The 24,093-nt window shown below is 35.0% G+C and overlaps 2 protein-coding genes across 2 annotated transcripts; one reads left to right on the forward strand and one right to left on the reverse strand.

The window, feature by feature from the left end:
* The first annotated feature begins 2,311 nt into the window (after positions 1-2,311).
* On the forward strand, positions 2,312-8,069 carry Brms1 (breast cancer metastasis-suppressor 1-like protein). Its single transcript, XM_071585107.1, has 5 exons — positions 2,312-2,475; positions 2,632-2,782; positions 2,857-2,947; positions 3,124-3,331; positions 7,321-8,069. Exons 1-5 carry the CDS (start codon positions 2,464-2,466, stop codon positions 7,699-7,701), a joined length of 843 nt encoding a protein of 280 aa, XP_071441208.1. The 5' UTR covers positions 2,312-2,463; the 3' UTR covers positions 7,702-8,069.
* A 91-nt stretch (positions 8,070-8,160) lies between these two features.
* LOC139687550 (ADP-dependent glucokinase) lies at positions 8,161-23,982 on the reverse strand. The gene is made up of 9 exons (XM_071584762.1): positions 23,648-23,982; positions 23,375-23,565; positions 23,151-23,247; positions 16,654-16,790; positions 14,332-14,495; positions 14,061-14,167; positions 13,803-13,971; positions 8,927-9,199; positions 8,161-8,880 (listed from the first exon to the last, which is right to left on the reverse strand). The coding sequence occupies exons 1-8, from the start codon at positions 23,971-23,973 to the stop codon at positions 8,951-8,953; spliced, it is 1,440 nt and encodes a 479-aa protein (XP_071440863.1). The 5' UTR covers positions 23,974-23,982; the 3' UTR covers positions 8,161-8,880; positions 8,927-8,950.
* Between the last annotated feature and the right edge of the window lie 111 nt (positions 23,983-24,093).

Here is a 24,093-nt window from a genome sequence, read left to right on the forward strand (position 1 = left end):
TAGTATATAACAACAATGTTTCGCATCAAAAGAGAGGTTATAAAATAAAATTTAAAATTACTTGTACAGAAAAATGGGTCTACTTCTTCCAAAGACATTGTAATATCCAAGAGGAACAGAATGCTAATTTGTATAATACAAGCAAATTCCACACAATAAATTTACACCAATCATTTTAAACACATTATCAAGTACCAAGTGTCATAATAGAATAATGTTGGTAAATAAATTGAAGCATATAAAATTAAAATAATAATTATCTCTTGAACTGGGGAATACTCCTAAATATGTATTCTGAAACAATTATAAATATCAATGCATATTTTATGAAAAACTTGCACTAAGACTAAAACTGACATTAAGAGTGAGTCCCGCAGTTGACAGGACTTATTTTCTCTACACTGTCCACCATATAAAATTTGGGAATAATGATTGAGGTGCTTTCCTGTAGCATTCATCAATAGTGTTTTTAACGTGACACCATTACTCAATGGCCGCCCCAGTAGGATCGACGTTTTTGCAGCCACAGCATTGAAGAGCAGATGCTGCATGGCCTACCTTCCATCTGGCCCTTAACCTTTGACCAGAGAACTGGCATGGGTGACCCTACCAAGAACAATTATCAATGTTCCTGCCAGAATAGCTCTAGAGGTCATCAGAATGCAGAAGCCCTTCCACCACGTCAAGGTTGTAGTAGTCAATGTGTGGGAAGATACGTCATATAAAAACAAAAAATGTATACATACATTTTGAGAAATGGTTATAATACTACCACCTGTCATACCTCGACAAGAAATATTCATTTAGGTAATTGCAACAACTCTTGATTAAAAAAGATTTTAACCTAGATTTAAGTATCTGATATATGTTGGTATCTTTTATACCTCCAAGTAAATGATTATAAATTTAAATGCCAGCATAACGGGGTCCTTTTTGAAACAAAAATGGAATGTGGTATTACATGCACTTTCTTTCTTTGTCTTGTGGCATGACAATGGATACTCTAATATTTTAAATGTTTTCTTGAACATACACGATATAAGTACCAACATGTTACAGGTAAGATTTCAACATCTATAAAATAGGGTCTACATGACTCTCATTTTTGCCATACATTTAATAGATTATTGTCTCAGATGGTTTAATAACTGTAAAAATGTAAGAAACTCTTGCTATGCAGAAGTAAAGATGTAGGTATGGGATTATAATTGGAAACAAATAAAGATATTTAGCTAAACTATAGCAATTTAACTAATAAATTGAGGAATCATGCTGTGGCTATCCAGAAAAGTTCCAAAATCAATGCTATCCTTGCTAATGCATCAAAATGCTATCCTTTCTGCAGCTGTTCGTGGTTTCATTGACAACAAATCCCCGTTTGTGATAAATCGGCGAAAATCTTGGGGATTTGGCTCACTGTTTTAAATTTTTTGAACGGAAAGAGAATTATTATATGATCATATCTTGAGATAAATTAAGATAGATATAGTTCAGGATTCACATCTACATCTACATAATACCCCGCAAGCCACCACAAGGGCGTGTGGCGGGGGGTGTTAGGTCACCAACCGTAAAAAGGACAAATACCACATGCAAAAAAACAACACGGAAAATTACACCCACAGCAGCGCACACACTCATGCAAAAATCCAACCAACATAAGTTTAAATAATTGATAATTGTGGCTGTGTCATGACGAATAATAAAGCAACTTCGACCTTCTGCTGAGTTTTTACATATTACCGTTTCAGCGTAATGGCTCTCACATCACTTTCTCCGATGAATGAATTCATCGCACAAAAAAATCAACGCATATGTCTTAGGTCAACGACTATCATGGTACTGCAAAAAAAAGATTTAGCTTAGATGGACGGCGTTGCTTAAAAGTATTAAATTGAATTTTAAATAATGATTATCTTAATTAATCAAATATAATTCAAGAAAATTTTATTTTAACCCAAATATAATTTGAAAACTTACCATTTAAACAGCAACACCAGCAAGATAGCTCACATAGATAAATATCATAACATATCGATACCATATCCCAAAGCTTTGGAAAATAGGAGCTCAAGGGAAGAGAATTCGGATTTATAAACTTAAAAACTCGCCAAATAAGCCATTATATACCTTACATAAGAAGATGTCAGAAAAAAATATCAATATCTGATATTGTTTCCATTAAATTCGCCACGAAATTAACCGGAAGAAGCATCCGACGCATCTCATTGGTTTCAGGCCCAGGACGCTCTTATTGGCTAAACTGTTATCTACGGGGCGCAACTTCCGCATCAACAAGGCAGAGCAGTCAAGAAGCTGGCGTTGCTTCTCTGGAGGAGTTGATGTAAATGTATTTTAGATGTTTTATGTTAATACTTCGACTTAATAAGTGTGCCACGTAGAAGAAAAGTAGCGCACTATATACTTTTAAGCTGGAGATCTTGACTACCACAGCTTTGCGAAATGAATCATAAAGTAAGTTTTTTAAATATTACCCAGTTCGTATTTTGAAAATATTTCGGATAGGAAAATTGGTATCTTAGTACCTACCAATGTTATTTCATTTGATTATTTGCTCGTTTTAAACTATTACTACGTAACTAATATGCTTACGTTAATTCATAAAATTAGGATTCGAGAAAGGCTAAAACAATGCCTAGTATCAAAGATGATCGAGAGGATAGTGAAGGTGAGGAAATGGAACACGAATCCGGAGAGACCGACAAAACAAGTTCGTGTTCGGGTGACAGCAGTGATGGGACAGATTCCGATGATAGCTCAGGTAATTGAGAGTGAAATTTTGTTGAAAAATTATTTCATCTCCTTTGGAGGTACTAATAGTATACATCTTTGCAGAGATGGACGAAGAGGAGTGCGAAAGAAGAAGAACCGAGTGCATGGAAAACCTAGCGGACTTAGAAAGACAATTCACTCTTCTTAGAGAACAGTGAGTTATGAGTCAGATCTAATTTGGGCATATTGTTTGTCATTATGATATTGCAGTGTACATTGACGTATTCAAATTAAAAACTAGAATATTTTAGTGTTTATTCAAATTAACAATGATGTGTGGTAAAGTTTTTATTAAGAGAAGAACTTAATTCTTGATTGCTCAAATTTCAGGCTTTATAGAGAGAGGATGACACAAGTCGAGTCTAAACTAGATGAAGTTAGGTGTGGTAGAGCTCAAGAATACCTGCAGCCTCTGGAAGAGCTTCAAGAAAACATGAGAATCCGAACAGAAGTGGCTGGGATTTTAAGGGAGCTGCGGCTTACAAACATTCGCAATAAATTTGAGGCGGAGGAGTTGGCTTGCCATCAGAATTACGAGGTGAGTTGTTTTAAACTTAAGCATTTGAATAGGTCGAGTTGAAAGCACAATTAGTTAACTGTGTATTGGAGTTTTTCTTCCCACTCACCTGTTGGCGAAACATTTTGTGTGCATGATATTATTTCAGACATTTATTTTGTTTCCTTATTGATGGAGTTGAGTGGTTAGTTGATAGATTATTTACTTCGTTAAGCCACCCTAATTTATGTAGTTATCACAAAAATAAATGAATGGTACAGTATAGACGTGCTTGCTATCTGATTAGATGTATTTTAGTTTCTTAATTTATTAACTTTGGGCCACGAATTGGATTAATTGCATCACAAGTCAGTTAATAGCTTACAGTAAATGTCTCTTTGCAGAAATTCATGAGTAGGGTAAGCATCAGTACTAAGTGTATTTAGTAGATGTTAAAATACGTTAATCCTTCCAAAGACACGGGAGATGCCGCAACAGTAACTTTTAACGGAGTCATCCGCTAATATGCATTTCAATACAACAATTTCAGTGTAAAAATCATTCGCCTTTACCGGGATCCCGGTCAAGGCGAATGATTTTTACACTCTGAAATTGTTGCATTGAGACGTTAATCCTTTATTATAAAAACATAACAGTGAGGTGTATTCGAATTAAATAGTAGTCAGTGTACAACTGATCCAGAGGTGCACATATATCATTTTCTTAAGTGGATTATAGGAATATTATAAAAGAAATAGTTAAGTAATGGCAATTCCTAGAGTAGAAGCATAGATTGGAGGCTTTTGGGCTGTGGATGGGGAGAAGAAAGATTAAATAAAATGGAGAGATGGGAAATTTTATAAAGAAATGCTTGGCAAAATGGGGAGATAGAAGTTTATTATTGAAGTTAGGGCAAAAGCATTCAAGAGTTACTGAGATGCATTGGGATGCTAATGGCAGCAATAGGAGTGGAAAAGTTTGTGAAAGTGAGGTAGAGTGAGGTAATGTCATTTTGAATGGAATTAGCGGAGACAGAAAATGTGCAGAGGTAGACAATGGTCAATGGCTATAAGGACATTTTGTACCTAATTAGTCATGGCTTTAGATGTGCAATGTGCAGTGCCTGGGTCTGTCAGAAACGTACCTTGATCCAGTGGACTGCTTTTGATCAAGATGTAACTTTTAAAATGTGCTCAGCCTAGTTTTGGTCCGGGCTATATTATTATTCCATTTTGATGCAATCTCTTCATAGTGAAAACTTGGTATTAAATACTGGTACAGCTTCATGCTGGTAAACCAAATCTTGATATTCACAGCGTTTCTGTCACCGAATAGATAAAAAGGATTAGGTATCCTCCTGGATACTTCCAGAACACTACTTTATCCATCACCATTTCCTATATGCTGTATGTAATCACTAAATTGAAATACTTCCTAAATTCACACAGCATTGTATTCATGATATTTCCATTTGATACCTCATCCTTTAAGAAACTATACATATGCCACACAAATGGGATGCAATCCACTCCAAATAATCCATCTCCATTTCTAGCAATGTTTCATCAATATCTTTTAAGTCAATTATATCCCATAATCATGGTCAGCAATAACACAAATACTCTAATTCAATTGTCACCTATTTCTTCTTAGATAATAATGAACACCTCATCATTATCACTACATTCAGCAGTAAGGCAACTTTAATTGTAGGTAAAAAAAAATCACATTGAAATGCATCTAATTAATTATCTACTTATAGATATTAACATTGTGTCGGCATGTATATCACCACAGAAACGTGTGTTTTCTTGGTGCAACTTTTGTGTTGGAACATACTACTGTGATAGTTATGAGGATTTTTGTATCTTGTAAAAAAATCTCTAAATGCCACACATTTAGAGTTCCTCCCAAATATATGTTGGCGCAGGGAAAACTAGGGGTAAATATACAAACTGTGACATTAAATGAGCATATTGCCTTAGAAACCATCAGCAACGAGTCTTCATGTTGTCTTATCAGAGTTACCACTGGCAGTTCAGTGTTAAACTACTTTCTAGTCTCTCCTAAGAAAGAATTGAATATTTTTATAAAGTAGATATCTATAAAGCGCTTCATCTTGGGTAGCAGGAATGTGTGGGTAGTGCATTTTTCTATGAAAATGGAGCTTTTGGTGACCAAAAGAAATACTGAGCAATGTAGCAAAAAGAAAACTCGTTCCATTTTAACTCTCTTTGGGAATGAGGACTCATGTTGGCTGGAATATTATATTATTTACATATGTGCATTATGAATGATGGTCAATTCTGTCACCAAATGTATTCATACTCAATGCAAAATATGAGGGTGACATTTTTCACTTTGAGAAATTACCTAATGGAGCATATTGTTAATAATTGCTAATAAAATAAGTTTAAAAATATTTATCTTGTATCGATAAGTGGGAGATACTCTATATGAATAAAAACTAGATTTTCAAATAGCATGGATTGAGGATTATAGTATTCCATCGAACAAGAAGTAGATTAGAGTGATTTTTTCAGGAAATGCTAAATAGCTGTAAGGTAAAACACAAGGAAGAATTTCCATTCAGTTAGAGTTAGTTATAAAATAATAGGCTACAGAGGTTTTCAAAACTTGATTTTAAAAACTGACATTGCAGGCAAATTTAAAAGATGAAAGTGGTGGCACTGTGAATCCATGGGAGCAGTTAGTATTTCATCTGCATTTGCATGTCTTCTTGGATGCAAATAAATCTTGCATCAACTAATTTATTGGCTAATTATGGTACTAGTAAAATTGATATACTTAATATGAGTAAGCTTTAGCAAAATAGGGAAAAAGAAGGAAAATAGTTTACTTCTGAAGTTCTTTCTAAGTGAAATATATTTCAAGTTCCTACTATTATTGTCTGACTAACATTTTTCTTAATATTAACAACCCAAAGAACTATCTGCGAATGAAATCAACATTGCCTTACTGTCTTCATTATAATTTACCCTGAAAATAATTTCAACAACTTCATACATGTTGAAAATGCTGATTTGTGTGACATTCAGCGACTAATTAAATCATAAAATATACATTCTGTTTTCAATGCTATGGAATCATTTCTAAGTCCATCCATATCAGCTTTAAAGATTCACGGGGGCAAATCACCACTAGATACAATCATAAAGATGTTTTCAAACTTGGAGCATAACCAACTGAGCCTAGCACACAACCAATCAATGTGAGTTGGGTTAGCTTTCTTGGCTCCCCCAAGAAATCTCTGTGACATATCTACTCAGTACTCCACATCTCTCTTCTTTCTCACCGCTCCCATTTTGTAAGACATGCTTTCAAATGGCCATTCAAAGGCAGCACCCAAAAGTTCATGAACATTCTTTTTGGGAACATCATAAATCATATTTGATGACTGAGAAAAGCATCAAAACCAGTGAGCTACCTCAAATAGTTCAGAGCTCTTGGGAGGTTGAAATATTATTGGCTTCAGAAACAATCAATAGATGGTGCTGCATGTGTACAACTTTGTTCTGACTTGTCAGTATTTAAATATAAGAAAGCGGTTCTTACTTTTTGCCTTGTAAATAACTCATTTAGAGTGACCCATCGCACCTACTGCTTGAATTCCAACCTTGTATTCAACAATGTATCGTCTACAATGGCACTTTGATTATTTTTGTATGAAGACCTCTTCCATATTTATGATTCCCCATGAAAGTAAAAGTAATTCACCATGAAAAGTGTTAGATATTTTGTAATCATGGTATAGTTGCTTATTTTGTTTTTGCTATTTTGGGTCATTCACATTCTTAATGATAATGCATGTGTGTAGTGTGTACCTGGTTCGATCTTATCGTTTAAACACCTGTGTAGGTTACCCTTTCATTTTCTTTAGTTGGGTTTTGCCTATCGTACAAATAGTTTTTGTGGCTATATTGTGTGGGGATTTATTAATGGTATATCTCTTTGTTCCCATTTTTCCACACATGATAATAAACTTTTAATATTCAATTCTTTTATTACAGAGTGAGAAAAGTTTGCAGAAAGATTCAATTCATCGAGATCTGGAGGATAAAATTAGAAGGTTGGAAGAGGATAGAAATAATGTGGACATTACTGCTAACTTGTGGTTAGAGCATACTTACCGTAAAAGTAATGTACGGGGTAGAGGAAGAGGTGGTGTTGGTGGTTCAGCTCTGAATAATGATTTCTCAAGTGCTTATGGATGTGGAAATGGTGGTGGAACTGGTGGTGAAAGAAAGAAAAAACCAGTGACTGTGTCAGGACCTTATATAGTGTACATGCTGAGTGATGCAGACATTTTAGAGGATTGGACAGCAATTAAAAAAGCAATATCAGTATCCAAGAGGAAAACAGAGAGGGAATATTCTCATTATAGGCATTAACGTACAATAATTGTTGATTTTATTTAATACCCAGTTTAACTGTAAGTTGAAATCAAAATGGTTTTGATTTGTTTTGTGAGAGTGATTACTTTCTTACTGTGTTTTTCTGTGTAGTTTTGATAGTTCACAGTTTTTAGTTGTGTTTTCCATTTGTTGCTGAAACATTTTCAGCAAAATCCTGCTTTTTGGAGTGGTTTAAGTGTTGGAAAGGACTACTTTTTTAAAGTATCCACAACATGTACCTGAAACTTGATCTTAACCAACCCTATGGGTTACTTTCTGTAAATACATTTCTTGTGTTGAAAAAAATCATGTGAATTGTATTTGTTTTGCTGTGTGATCTTTATTATATTTTGTAAATATGTAATATAACCTTTTAAAAGAATTGTAAAAATGAAGGTTATTAATGAAAAATGTCTGAAAAAAATACCTTTTAACAAGAAGGTAATCAGTGTTCATTGCCGAATAAGCAATCCACTTCACCCATCAATATTTGGAAAGTAAAGTTGCTGGATTAATGTATTGTCAACACTAAATTTTACATAATGAGAACAGGAAAGTACTCTACCCAAAGAAGTTTAATAGTAATGAAATAAAACTTGTATGCATAAGCTGAATACATTCACAAAATAAGTAGGATAATCATAAAGGCATAAAATTATCAACTTCAAAATATATTGTCTATCAAGAAATATTAACAAAAGAAAATGTTAAAAATGATATCAATTGGGAAAATTCAGTCAACAGCCAAGTGATTTTTTTATCACCGAAGCTTGTCCAATCTGTTCTTATCACAATAGAATGTAAATGATGCTTAAAAGAATATGCTGCACTTATAACTCGTTCTCCAAACACACAGCTTCACAGTTTCCACATAATCAAGTGAAGCATGAGACCATAGTATAAACTGTATCTCAACATACCACAGATAAAATACAATGTAACTGCTTGTGTTCCCCTTGGTAATTCAAAATGTACATAAAAATCACTTTTTTAAAATCACTGCAGCATTTGCCAAGTAATCATGGAATGCACAATTATATCACAAGCTCTTTAGCATGACATGGCTTTTGAGCCTCACATTTTTATCGACAAGAACAAAAAGTGTCACTTTTAACTCCATTGAGCCAGTTGATCCCAATTTTCTTTCCATCGTGGAATTAGAAGTGACGTAACAAGTATATATATATATATATATATATATATATATATATATATATATATATATATATATATATATATTATTTTTTCATATTTGTAACACCAACCCAGCAGAGGAAATATTGTCACCAGCACCTGCAGTGTGTTTAGCCACCGTACACACAAGAACGGGTGCAATACACACTTCAACTGTACACTTTTCATTGTGCATTAGGGGCAGCTCCTCTTGCCAGCAAGTGACAGGTTTCTTGTTATCAAAATTGATTCTTCTACTTCCTGCTGCGGCAGATGTTGCAAAACTGTCATCCATTATGAGGGAAGATTTAGAAAGATCAACCTATATCAAACCAAAAAAGATATAAGGAAAGAATAACTATGTGTTTGCTCTTGTTGTGGCCTTAAGCATATGCCATTTCTGCAAAATATAGCATCACTAGTTTTCATGGTTAGTGTTCACCTCAAAATATGACTATCTGGCTACTTCATTTTTTACACTTCACAAAAAATATTGGAATTAAGGTTTCTCCAAATATTAAATAATCCACTTCCCCATACATTATGCTCTTAAACCTACACATATCTTTGTCAATTTTGATTTTTAATATTAGAACTGTCAGTGGAAGAGTCAAATGGCAACTAGTATTAAAAGTACATATTAACATGGTCATACATTCTAAATATCACATCCTAACTCCATTATAATGTGAACTGATTTAGCATGTTGCCTATTATATGAGATATGGACTTCAGCAAGGGAACTAATGATAAGATGATCTTCAAATCAATTTATAATATTTTCCATTTACACTGACCCTATTTATTAACATATATGATTATGCCTTTACTCCAACAAACTTCATTAGTTCTTGATCAAAGAAACAGCATAATTAGAATGAAATATAAATTTAAAAATTGGAGACTTATTTTCTCTGAGAGTATTTCAATGTTTCTTTCACAGGAGTGAGTGAAAGGTCTACTCCTAAGTTAAATACTTTCACATCCTGTGAAATGTGAAAAGAATTCTTATTTAAGTCATTTGCCTCACTTCATACTTTCCATACCCATTTGTGGGATAGTAATAACTGGAATCAATGAAATCTTATGCAGTACAAACCAACCTGTTTTTTCTTTTTTCAAATGCTAAGGTGCACCACATGAGCTAAAAAATGCACTTTTTTCCTTTCTGTATGCATGCCATTGTCCTCTTCTTAAGTTTTGCTCTTGTGAAGGACTGAATCACCCTCTTGACCAAAATCCCACTTTTAATATGTACACGCACAAAATCAGATTTCATCAAGGACATGGCATCAGACTTCAGCATTTTCAAAGTTATAATGTTTCAATTCTTTCCCTAAAAATATCCTTTTTCGCTATCTGCATTTCCAGCTTTGATTTAAAAGGGTTACCTCAGGAATGCTGCAAGGCATTAATGCAAAAATGAGTTCTAATAAATGTTTTCCACTAAATGATCACACTCATTGTGACATCGCTGCCATTAATTAACGAATAGACCCTGTCAGTTTTATGGAGTATCATAAAGTGAAACATGAAAATCCAGCACATAAGAGGTGAAAGAAATCTCATAAATTATAAGCATTATATATAGGTATACCTCATTATATAATATTGGTAGGAAGAATCTCAGCAAACATAGAACAAGCAAGGGATAGAATAATACTAGTGGAGATAATAGCAGAACCGATGAACTTGGTCACTGTCCAGGTATATATGCCACCAAGCAATCATATGGAGGAAGAAGTCGATAGGATATACAATAAGTTAAGAGAACATAATCGTGAGTGTTTGTTCAGGGAAATTTTTGATAGTGATATAGGATTAGAATGTGATTGTAGGTGAAGGTAAAGGTGGTGATGAGGCAGGGGACTATGGTTTAGGTACGAGGAATGACCGCAGGGAGAAAGCAGTTGAGTTCTGCAGGAGACAGGGGTTAGTCATCACCAACACTTGGTTTAGACACCACAAAAGGCATAGGTACACATGGAAAATACCAGGTGACTCAGAAAGGTATCAGCTAGATTATATCCTGGTTAGACATAGGTTTAGGAACAGTGTGAAAAATTCACACAGCCTCCCGGGATCGGATGCGGACTCTGACCAAAATTTTGTTGGAATGAAGTGTAATGCCCATTTAAAAAAGATAAGGCAGGGGTGGTGGATTAGGAAATGAAATGGCAAGGAAGGAGTATCAGCAGGCTGTAGAGAAAATCATGGATGAGGGTAAAGAGCTGAGTACTATCGAAAGCAGCAAATGAAACTATACAGAAACCGTTAATGGGGAAAAGGACAAGGAAACCCTGAAATATGGGTGAGATGATTAGAAAGATAGATGAGAGAAGAAAATGGAAGTGTAAACACAGAGCTAGGCAGAAGGAAGTACAAAGAGTTAAATAGTAAATTGAGACTGGCAACAAATAAAGCAAAAGAAGCTTAGTGGAAGATGCAGTGCGAGGATATGGAAAGTTTGAAGAATACGGGTGAAATTGGTGCACTATACAGCAAGGTTAAATCACTAGTAGGAAGTAGTTAAGAAGGGAAGATCTATGCGAACAGTTAGAGGTAAGTCAGGTAAGATAATAGTTTACACAGAAAAGAGAGATGAAAGGAATATATAGAAGATGTATTATATGAACTTATTCCAAAAAGGTTAGACATAGAAAGAGAAAATGACGTACAGGTAGAGGAAGATAGCTTAGGTTCAGGCATACTGAATGATGAGATAGAAAGGACATTAAGGGAGATGAAATTATGAGTTTATATGGACTTATTTGTAGCATATATGAGTAAGGAATCTGGCCGGAAGACTTAGTGAGATCAGTGTTAGTTCCTATTCCGAAAAAGATAAAGGCTACATCATGTGAGGACTAGAGAACGATAAGTTTGATTTCCCACATAGCTAAAGTGGTTCTCAGGATCATCAACAAAAGAATGGAAAGCAAGGCAAATGAATACTTAGGGGATGATCAGTTTGGGTTTAGAAAGGGGAAAGGAAGGCGGGACGGCATTGCAATGATGAGATCACTTATCAAGAGGAATACAGAATACAATCAGGACATAAGTATTTGCCTGTTTCGTAGATTTCGAAAAAGCATTTGATAGAGTGAAATGAGAAAAACTAATTAGTATATCGCAGAAAATAGGAATAGATTGGAGGGAAAGGAGGCTAATCCACAACCTGCAAATGTCTCAGATTGCTCAGGTGCGAGTAGGGAACAGAGAGTCCGGATGGGCAGTGTTAGGAAGAGGTGTAAGATAGGGTTATCCATTGTCACCAGTGCTGCTCAACGTATTTGCGGAGGAAATGATTAAAGAGGCGTGGGAAGAAATGGAGGTAGGAATGAAAGTGGGCGGGGAATAGGTGAAACCAGTTAGGTTTGCTGATAACCAAGCTTTAGTTTGTCAGTTAGCCTAGGGGTTGCAAGCATTGCAGAGTGAATTGGAAATTCAGTGCGACAGATATGGGATGAGAATCATTGTAAATAAAATAAAGGTTATGCAATTTTCCAGAAAGAAAAAGGCTAAGCTTAACATTAAAATAGGAAGGCTAAAACTAGAGCAGATAGAACAGTTTGCGTATCTTGGAAGTATTTTGGACCAACACAGTCAAAGTGGTAGGGACGTAAGGAGAAGAATTGCACTAGGCAAAGAGGCTTTCACAAGGAGGAAGGAGTTGATGACAGGGATGTTGAGTTAGGATGTTAAAAAAAGACTCTTCAAAACTTTGATATGGAGTGTAGTCAAGTACGGCGTGGAAACGTGGTCACTGAAGCAGGAGGATAGGTGTAGATTGGAGACTTTTGAAATGTGGGTGTGGAGAAGGTGAAATGGACCGAAAGGAAAACAAAGGATGAAGTACTAGGTATGGTGGGTGAGGAGAGGAGTTTGTTGGGAGAAATCCCATGGAGGCAGGAAAAATGGATGAAGGGCATATAGATTGGCAGTGGGATGTTGAAAACTATAATAGAGGGGAGAATGTTAGGCAAACGAGTAAGGGGCAGGAATAAAATAGGGTTGTTGGACTGGATGAAGGGAGGAAGGAAGTATACAGAGATGAAGAGGAGCCTGTTGTACAGGAGGACGTTGGGTTGTGTCTTATTAGAAGAAACAAAATATTTGTTTGGTACTTGTGTCCATCCAAAACCTACATAAAACCATAGATTACCAAATAACAATAATATAGGTATTCATATCACATACCCACGTACATGCACAAGAATTCTCAAGCCCAGAATGTCCATAGCAATGAGATGCAAAACAAAGGAGTGGAAAACATCAAATATCCATACCTGAACGTTCATATTTAAGTAAAATTAAGTAGCATTAAATTGATGAAAACTACAGCATATGGGCACATTTCATCACCTCTGGCCCTTATCACCAGCATGCCACACTAAACCAAAGCCTGGAATAACCTAGTCATTTTTTTTTTCTTCCTTAAAGGAGAACTTTGGAAATAGTATAAATGAACATGTTTTCTAATTTATAAAATTCAACTGCTGTAAGGTATGCCCCCATTATAAGTGACTTTCATGGACTGTGGCTGGCAGGATTTGTGGCTGAAATATCATTTGCCCTGGACAATTTCTTAATATGATATTGTTAAGACACTGAAGCACCAACAATTTCAGTGCATCTCGATTCCTAAACAGTAATTGGGGAGCATAAAACAAGGTTCTATGTTACAGAGGAGACATTTCTAATTACTGACATTTTCTTCAATCACTTTCACTAACACGATGCAATGTATACACACACACGCATTGCATTATATACCTAGATGACTGCAAATGAGTCTGGTTAGTGCCCAAAACTTAGGGTATTTCTCATCAGGTTGAGCTAACCTTTAAATGCAAGCAAAAAGTAAATTTCAATCTCACAACCCAACAAATATAAAGCATTATTTAGTGAAACTTGAAGCTTACTTCTGATGAACCGCAAACATGTCGATGGGCAGTCAGAGATGCCTTGGCAGCAGCTGCATTAGAAAGCTTCCAAGGTGATCCCACTAGGGTCATGATTGCCTGGTATGCTAATGTATGCACATGAAGTCTAGTTAACTGTCGTCCATTTTCTTTACGAGACAACAGATTCCTAATTTCAATAAAAAATACAAGCATATTGAAAACATCACAAATGAACAAATTTGATTTACAGTCATTATATGTGCACATTCTACTTGCCTGAAAACTTCCCTCATCTGGTCAAGGACAGTGGCCACTCTTGGGTTAGTATCAGACACTAGGGTTAAGTTTCCATGCAGCAACAAATTGCACAAATTTGGTAATTCCTTTCGAGCATACAAACAAAAGAAATTAATTTGGAGAAGCAAACAATGAAAATTTAAAAAGTAATAACAGATGCAAAAATAAAATTCAAACAAGAAATATATTATCTTTTAGTATTTTCCATCAATTTATGTGATAAATAAAACCTTGCCGGGAGCAAGCATACCTGCTCATTCATACCGAGAGAGTCAGCGAAAGGAACAATGTACTGAACCAATTGCTCCATTAACTCAAATTCTGAAAAAGATGCCATTTCAAAATGTACTCTTGTATCCTCAGACACTGATAACATTTGGTCCCTTACTCTCGCCAGTCTCTTCTCTCTGACACCTGAAAAAAGAAACATTCCATCTGACAAATTATAACAAATCACTCAAGAGTGCATAGTATTATAAACTTTTTTATGACATGGCCTAAATGCCAAAACAAAAGGCAAAATGACACTAATAATACAAGCAAGACAATACGAAGACCTCCATTTACCTCATTATTTTTACCAAGATTAAAAAACTACCAGTCCTAACTGAAAATTTTTCACTTAAGCATTGGATGAACGACGTCTAAACACTCTTAATCTAAATTCTCTTCCAAGGTGGTCTTCAGGCTAATGTACCAGCTTCCAGCACAGAGGGCCTGGGTTTGAATCCAGGTGGTGACAGAAGTTTTCAGTGCTATCCCAATACCAACAAGGTCTGTGTAATAAATTCGCGAACTGGTGCAATCTGGCGGCCATGATGGAGACTATTGCCCTACCCACTAGCGGAACTAGTTGCCAGAGATGTAATGAGCCATCTGTGCTTGGCAGATGGTCGAGCTGGGCATATGGTGCCAGTTATGTTAGTTTCTGTTGTCTTTGTTTTTACTGTTTGTCGAAAATGGAAATTGACTAAATCACTGAGCAACAAATCAACATACAGTTTTTTGATGAAGTGTGGTAAAAGTTATCAAGATATTACTGAAATGTTGACACCTGTTTACAGTGATAATGCTCTGAAGAAAACATCTGTTTTAGAGTAGATTAAGCGTTCCAAAGATGGCTGGCAAAATGCCACAGATGATGCAAGGCCGAGATGACCTTCAACCACCTGTGGTCCTTTGTCCTTAACAATCGTCAAAAAACTGTCCGAATGATAGCTGATGAACTGAATTTAGGAAAATCAACAGTGCACACTATTTTAACCAAATTTGGCTTAAGGCGATGGATGGATCCTTCACCCTGACAATGCACCTGCACATTCAGCATTAACAGTTCGTCAGTTTCTGCCAAAAATTCAATCACCATCCTTGATCATCCTCCTCATTCTCTGGAGCTCGCCCCCCTGCGACTTTTTCCTATTCTCAAAACACAAAAATGTGATGAGGGGACATGAATATCAAGATGTGGACACAATAAAGCAAGAAACAATGAGAAAACTAAAAAGCCTAACTGCCGAGGACTTTCAAGGGTGCTTTAAACAATGGAAAAAAAGATGTAAAAAGTGCATCGCAAGGAATAGAATCCTTTGAAGGGGACAAAATTGATGCAGACTAAATTTTGCAAAATAAAGTTTTTATGGCCTCAGTTCACATATTTATTGGACAGAGTGGTACTTGGGGTGCCAAGTGGAGTAAGCCATCCATCAGATGGGACACTACATACCCCCTGATGCCTTCTATAAGAGTAGTCTAATGCCTATGCCAGGTATTTTCTTAGTTTCTGATGCTCATTTATCCACTCTCTGAACATCCTGCTTCTAACAAATACCTGCAGATCCCAAATGGCAAAAATGACCTCAACTGGAGGTCATCTCAAATACTATGATAGCAGAAATATTCAAGCCAGAATTTTTTTATGACAATCTTAAAAAATTTCAAGTTTACTGGTTTACATTCCTTTATCGGAATTTTAATTCTTCGCTCTGATATCAAATTTCATAATAATATGATTTGACATTGATTTATCAGGGAACAGGAAATTTAAGAACCAGAGAATTGGCACTAATTTAGATGGCAAATGAAGTTGGTAGTACCTCAAAATAATTCCTCTCATACAAATGAGAGTATGATGTAATCTTTCTCATCAATTTAAAAAATAGAGATATCTGTTTCTGGGAGGATTATGGATGGTAAGTATCAACTAGCATTATTACAAAAATATTTTTCTTTTTAATATTTAAAATGTTTACAATTGCCTCCGCCTGAACTCTCCATATCATTCCTTGTTCTTTCATAAAACCTCCTCTCTCTTTTTTGTTGTTTCAGGCATAAATTTATGGAATTTACATAACATATTGAAATTAAATGAAATAAATGACTTTGTAATTCCACACAAAGTGTGTGGAATTACAGTCAATTATGTCATTTCAATATCTCCTATTAACTTGTCATTTTACCATAATTCCAGTAATGTACCAACAAAGAAATTAATGTTGAAGTACACCATGATGTGAAAGCAAGGGCTTGAAAAATGTCCCACATTATCCTTTGAATTTGTGGAAATAACACTCACCTGGTTTAAAAGGGTAGTTGTCCATCATTTGCAAACCACTTATGACCAAGAGATTTGGTTTATAAGGGCCAAGAATGACACCAAAGCTTTCCAGTGAGCTCACTAACGGATTATTTTCATCATTATGAACTATAAACCTGAAAAAAATATGTAGCAGATATGCCAAATGGTTAGAAAATTAACATTGTTCGCAGGATACGAATGAGAAACTTTTGCTTCACAGATAATAACTGCCAAGTAATTAAATTTGCATGTATAATAGTGCTAATGTACAATTGTGTTGGCAAATAAAGTAATTAAAAAAGTAAACATAATGGTTTTAAAATTGGTAGAAAAAGTACGATCAAATATTTAAAATGCTATTGATTTAAGATACCATCTTACCAGAAATATTACTAGCTTATGGAATACAGGCATGTACTACAGTGTCTTTCAAAATATAGCTACATTCAAGGGCTGTTCAATAAAAAGGAATCATAAATATTTTATTTGCAATATTCATTATGCAAAAAATGTTCCTATGTTAGCTTTATGTGTAAGGTACATGTGGTATAAGTTTCATTGATTTCATCATATTGCAAAAATAGTGGGTCGTGGCAGTCCAGGGTTAGAGCGTTGGACTGCTGATTGGATGACCCAGATTCGATTCCTGGGCAAGTCTCTCCAGTCACTCTCAGCTCCACCCTAGGAAACCATAGCCAGCACAGGGAAATGAACTGGCCCCCCTAACCGGAATTTCACATGCCATCAGGCTTAGTACTGGGTGAACTCTACCATCATCTAGCCAACCAACCTTCCAGTTGATTACTGTGCTTATGGTTTTTTTTATATCAGTTGTGGCAGTCATTACAAATAGAAACAGTTCACACACAAACTGCACGGGTAAAAACCCATGAGCATTGAAATCATGCTTTTTCCTGTACAAATTGTCACCCAAGGCCTAAGCAATGCTACAAAAGTCTTAAGTAGAGTCAATTCTTCCCAGGAAAACTACAAGATGGATTCAAATGTTCAAAGAGAGGAGATGATTTCAAAAGAAGGAATGGATGAGGAGCTCCAGTCATGACTTTCATGCAAGTAAACATGAACACCACTGCTGCCATTGTGATAAATAAGTGTGGCAAAACTTTAAGAGCACTGAAAATTTCATTGGCTCCAGCACCAATGTTGGTAACAGAAAAATTACTAAGGGTGCTGGGTTCCACAAAACCCACGGAAAGATTGTGATCATTATTTGAAAATCAATGCAAAATGTGATTATCATTTTTCCTGTTGTCCAGAACGAGCTCATGTCACTTTTTCCTGTTCCTAAATATAAAGAAACATCTTTTAAACAAATGTTATCCATTTTCAGAAGCAGGTGTAGATGAAATGAACATAATACCCTTGCAATGGCTGTCACTGTTGCATTACTAGAGTCAAGTCAATGTAACTGATATAACATATACATTACACATAAGGCTAAAAATACGACAATATGAAAATTTGACATGATAAATTCTTCAAAAAGAAATGTTTGATCACTATTTGATGAACAGCCCTCATACTATGATGCAAAAATATTGAAAAATAGCAAAAGATAAAAAAACTTGGGCGTGTACAAAACTGCGTTTTTACTACAAAGTGAAATTCATCAACAAAATACATTCTTTATTAACTTGAATGATTTGTTGAAAGTTATGGTTGATATGTGAAGTCATTGACCTAGATATTGTATGCTTAAGTATGAAATATTGACCTTACCAAGAGACTCAATCTTGTAAATATTTTGCTAAATATGGCAGGACCAAGTCATCAAATCATATATTAAATTGAAACTGGACATAAATTATTCCCCTGATATCCCTGAATACAGAAATACCCTATACGAAAAAATAGGCCATTAACAAAGCAAGGGGTGATAAAAATCAGCCCAAGCACAGCAAAAGTTGTACACTTGATTCAGTGGCATCATTTCAATACTTGTTCACCAGTGCAGGAGGGTGAGGCAAAAATTTTTTTCGGGAAAAGTTTTTTGAGTATATCACTTGACATACTCCCTACTCCTTCCAAAGTAAGAGAACTACTTTCCTTCTACATATATCCAGTTCATATACATAATTTTATTTCTTCCTACAGTTTACATTCACTTTCTTGCTGCTATCCTGACATATATTTCATTATCATCTTTTTTTTACACAAAGATGTTCAATTCAGGGGGCCTCCATTATCCCCTTGTTAAAATTATGTCTTTGAAGCAATTCATACACAAACTATGATGGCTCTAACAATTAGGCTCTCTTTTCCATTTAGCAAAACTTCATTTAATTTTTTTGGGTGGAACTTTCACTGTTAACTACTAGTGCAGCAATGCTTCAATTTTTTCCATCAGGTGGATGGAAAATTTTTGCTAGAACTGCAATCCTGTTTTTCCACTGGCTGAATTTTTATACTTCTTGTATTTAATTTTTTTAACTTTTCGGCTTCAAATTTTATCATTTAGTTATAACTGTAATAGCAACAAGTGTTGCCAGGGAATAATGGTAACACGTCCACCAGGTAACACTAGGACTGAGATACACAGGGCAAGGGATGAGAGAATTTTAACAAAGAGGCAAAAAATAAAGGAATTAAATTTGTTCAGCTCAAAAAGATGATTCATTTTCATGCCGAAAAAGTATGAATTGACTTTCTGGAGAACTATTGCCAAATGACATTCATTCACACGCAGGAATCTTTCGTAAAGTTCAAATACTGAAGGATGTTTCAAATGAAAGGTGTGCAACAGGCATTAATGCAATAACCCACAAGCAATGACTGGTATCTATATTCCGATATATGATTCATTGTGCTTAGTTTGCCTTATGCCACAGAATTCAGAGTATCACAGGGAAGAACTTTATATTTTCAATGAGAAGCACATGATTTTCCTTTAAGGCACACAAATTTGTGGTGCAGAGTTTTGTTTAGTGTCCCAAATACTAAAAGAACTCAAGTTTTTATTTAGTAATATGAGAATTATAAACTGATTACTAGTATTACATAGAATAAAATCTAGAGGAAACAAATGAGATATAAGAAGTAAAAAGATTCGTCAGTTAAAGAAAGGAAAAAATGAAAACACCAAATATCTGACAAATAACATGTAGTCTGTTGAGACAGACAAATATAACCTTAAGAAGTATGAATACTTGTACATTTTGTATTAGCATTGATTAATCCTTTTTTTAACATTCAAACACATCCTATAAACTACATGGCATCCTCACCCGACAGGAGCATGAGGCTTAGGGGAAAATGATTATCATGTTTTCATTGAATATCATCACCCATTAGCTGTTTTCCCCATAAGTACACCTAACAGAATGGTTAAAATCATTGCATGCCAATAAAATAAAAAATACCAAAGTATTGTTTGCAAAGTCTCTAATTTTGTAAATGTCAAATTCCTTGAATAAAATGGCTAATTCAGCTTTCACTTGATGGAAGTTTTGAATAACCATTGAAAAAGAACATTTATATTATTCCAAAGAAAATTTAATGATGCATGCTTGCACACTTTACCTACACTAATATGTGCTGGATAATGCTGTAAAGCCGTGAATCAAGGTACACAGTTAAATTTTTTATGGAATGCTGGAGAAGTTTTCTTTTTTTAAAAAGATATTCCCAACTGAAATATTTAACATAAATGGAAGAATATGCATAGAAACAAAGCTAAGTAATAAAATTATAAAAATTTCTTAATATGGTCCTGAACCTTAATTACTCTATGGTCCTTTTAAATATACATTCTGCACAAAATGAGGCACTGATTTTTTTACAAATATTATCACAGAAATTAAAAAAACTTATACCAGAGACATGAGAGCCCAGATTAATACTTTATCTACATGATTAACCTACATAAATCAATAAATGTTAATAATGTGTGCAAAAAGTTCAAAAAACTGGAAACTACAAGAATCAGATAACCCCCATATACACCATTCATTCTTTTCAGAATGTCAGAAAATATAAATAAATATGTACTGCAGCAGTATGTTATCACAAATCGTGCAAGAAACAGAGTTAAAAGTCTATGGGATGGTTAGCTGTTATTTGAGGAGGGTTCATCATATTCCAACATACTTATGACTGCAATGAAAATAAATCATTTTTGAGAGTTGAAGAAATGAGAAATATTTGGAATGTCCGCTTAAAAATCTTCAAAATATTGCATATGTGATATGTCCAGGCCTGCAGGTATGCCCATTATTTATAAATTGAAATGGGTATCTAATAATGAACTAGGATCTTTATAATGAACCCTGGCAGTGAATAACCACTGCCAATACAACAAAAAATATGCAATTTATTATTGACATTGTCCATTAATGACATTATGTTTTTTCGCTTTTTTGAATAATCCTCCCATTGCCAAACACTGCCATCACACAGAGGATACTCTCTTATCTCTTATAAAATGAATTCACATTGCTCCCTTAAGCACCACTGCACAATTTTTCAAAAGATCCTTTCTTTAGTCTAAAAATTTAAATTCAATCTATTCCCCCTGTGGAAAGCATAGCACTTCAAATGCATTAGTATAATGTCAACTGTCAGGAGAAAAGCAAAACAACAAAGCATTGCCAAAGAAATTATAGAATTACATATAACCTCATTGTGCAAAATTGTGCTTAGTGCAACGCTTGTGACAAGCATATAGGTTCAATATAAGATGCAGGTGATTATATTGTGGATCAATGACTATTTGTATGTCAACACATGACAGTGTGTGCCTTCCTCCTGCCCTTGCTGTAGCGTAATGAGCCGAATCTGGCTTTCTGGAAAGTGCACAATGTGTGCAGCATCCACCCCATATTATCTTAATGTGCAAAGTGAGATGTGCAATGAGTAAGCAAAACAAGAGAAGACAAATGCAAATAAATTGAAAAGGGGTGAAAAATAGACAACAGAATGTGAAGCTCATTACACACCATGCATAGTACAATCAACAAACTCCCCTTGAGATGGATATTCATTCCACCATAAAATTCTTATCTTGGTTTTCAAGTAGGTAATGCAAGCACAATTTTCTTCATTGGCATGGGCTTAAAAGACCATGCACTCTCTTGAATGTTTCAATATCAATATTTTATTGGATTTGAAACACTTCTGTTCAACTCTCTCTGTTAGATAATGCTCAACTGAGACAATCATCTTCTTAAAAATAAAATCGTTCAGGCCTGCTTGGTATACACAGTCATCAGGAAGCTGGGCCTTTCTTGCAGTAATCCTTCTAACCTATTACAGATTCATGTACATAGAGATACAGATATCTCCAAAATAAAGTAGCTCTACAAATAATTAGAAACAAGCATTGGATTTTATTTTGACATAAATTGGGTTAAAAGGCTACACCAAACTAAAAACATTACTTCCGACCATGGCATGCAAAATTTTGAAATAAATCATTTCCTTTATTATATAGATATTTGGATTTCAGAAATTTACTGAACATTATATTTTATGGAACTCCCCATATTCACGAATATAGATATCAGACGAAGATTGTGGATTCAAATGAGAATAATGGACTGAAAGAGGCAATATGTATTCAGATTCAATTTTGGTCATCTTTAAGGAGCTCAAAGGGAGACTTTAAAAGCAAACTTCATAGTATTTGAGAGTGAATCATTAAATGAAGATTGCATTGAATTCTCCTCCCAATTAGATGATCATTTTATAGGATTTGCATTAACTAAACAAGCATACAAAGAGAATGATGATGATTGGGATCTTCAGTAAATATAAAGACTAGTGAATTTTGATAAAAGCATATCACTGATTAGTTCTCACACTTGATGGTAGGACAGAGAAGATAAGCATTGATTAGAGGTTTTTGACATTTGCCCATAAAAAAATGGCCAGAAAGACAAATGAAAAGCTTGGTATAACATGAAAGGAGAAAATATGGTTGGAAGGAATTCTCTAGAAGGAAAATAGGAGGGCTGTGATAGATGGAAGATTGTAAAGTGAGTAGGATTATGTGGACAAAGATATGGTGAGATGCATATGGCTTTCTGGATTATATGAAATCCTAACCAGCAGACTTCCACAAAAAACATGAAAACTAAATTTATTTCCTTATATTGGTAACTATTGAACTTCGATTTATAGCCCTACTTTTTTCTCAACAAAGATAATTTTGCTTCACACATCTTTCAACAAAGAAAGCAAGGCTCAACTAATACCTGATGACTGTCTGGATGGGTATCATATATAGATACTAGGCCAGGGATATGTTAAGTTTATCACTGAACTACGATCCTCACATCGTTTTATTCGACTTACATGAGTGATGAATGCTAAAGTAAGAATGCAAAACTCTAAATAACTTGGACGGACTGGTTGCCCATCCGACAGTTAAGCTAATATTGATAGTAAAGATGATTAATTCATATACTGTAAATTATTATAATCTACAATGAAGCCACCCACAATTTCAAGCAATAAAATGGTGAAAAACTAAGCACCTGTTTGCTCGTGGTGAAACAAAAGAGCCCCACTTCTCCCCAGCTTTGTACTCCAAGATCAGATGAATATCGTCCTTGGTAACTTCCCCTCCAACAACTACCAAAGCAGTGCAGGAAAGAAGACAGAAAAGTTTTCAGAAAGGTTTTACTGAGGCATACTATTAAAGAAATGCATTTCCGGTTAGTTTTCAAACACATTGTCGAGTGCATAATTCAGATATCACCTTTTATTTCTTCTGGGAGAGATTTTAGCAACTCTTGAGTCATTTTTGCAGCCAGCACTACATCACAGCCTTCACGTAAAAAACGGGAGGCCATCACAGGTGCATTTCCGCCAAGGGCATAATATGCCCCCGGCAACTGCGACGCCAATTCCACAATTTCATCGAAGAACGTACCATTGGACAAGTACCGCCTGTGTAAAGATGTCAAACAACACAATCACACACGAAAGAGTGACATAAGCAAATATTCACATAATTTATCTTTGGACCTACTCAGCAGCAGCTCCATGCCTAAAGAAATATGCGTATGTCTTCAACAACTCATCAGTATTATCTATATCACTAAAATGTTCCGGCTCGTTCGCTAAATTGTCTAATATTAATAAATCTTTTCCATTTACGAAAAGATCTTTACAAGCACCGTAACCTATTGCCACTTTCGGTTTTAACAGAAGCGGATATTCCTTTTCTAAATTAATTAAACCGACTAAAACATCACTTAATCTGTCATTTGAAGACACTTCATTGTTTCTATAGTAAATTACAGCAATAACAATAACTATAAGCGAAATTAACAGACTAATAGAATTTATAGCCATCTCGTCCTCTTGAACTGAGTTTCTACCTTCATTTGTTACTACCGGCTCAAGGTCTTTCCGCCCAGTTTATTTCAGTTGGTGCGCACAATTCAAACTTGATTTTTTTGTCAGTCTGAATGA

Source organism: Hetaerina americana, unplaced genomic scaffold (assembly GCF_022747635.1).
Source record: "Hetaerina americana unplaced genomic scaffold, ioHetAmer1.1.p SCAF_2, whole genome shotgun sequence".
Taxonomy (NCBI): Eukaryota; Metazoa; Arthropoda; class Insecta; order Odonata; family Calopterygidae; genus Hetaerina; species Hetaerina americana.

Excerpts from the sequence above, each read along its gene's own strand:
- Brms1 (XM_071585107.1), top strand. Across the intron at positions 2,783-2,856 it reads AGATTCCGATGATAGCTCAG|AGATGGACGAAGAGGAGTGC; the intron begins GTAATTGAGAGT and ends ACATCTTTGCAG. Across the intron at positions 2,948-3,123 it reads TTCACTCTTCTTAGAGAACA|GCTTTATAGAGAGAGGATGA; the intron begins GTGAGTTATGAG and ends CTCAAATTTCAG.
- LOC139687550 (XM_071584762.1), bottom strand. The coding sequence starts at position 23,973 with ATGGCTATAAATTCTATTAGTCTGTTAATTTCGCTTATAGTTATTGTT. Across the intron at positions 23,566-23,647 it reads AGGCATGGAGCTGCTGCTGA|GCGGTACTTGTCCAATGGTA; the intron begins GTAGGTCCAAAG and ends ATCTTTACACAG. Across the intron at positions 14,168-14,331 it reads CTCTCGGTATGAATGAGCAG|GAATTACCAAATTTGTGCAA; the intron begins GTATGCTTGCTC and ends TATGCTCGAAAG.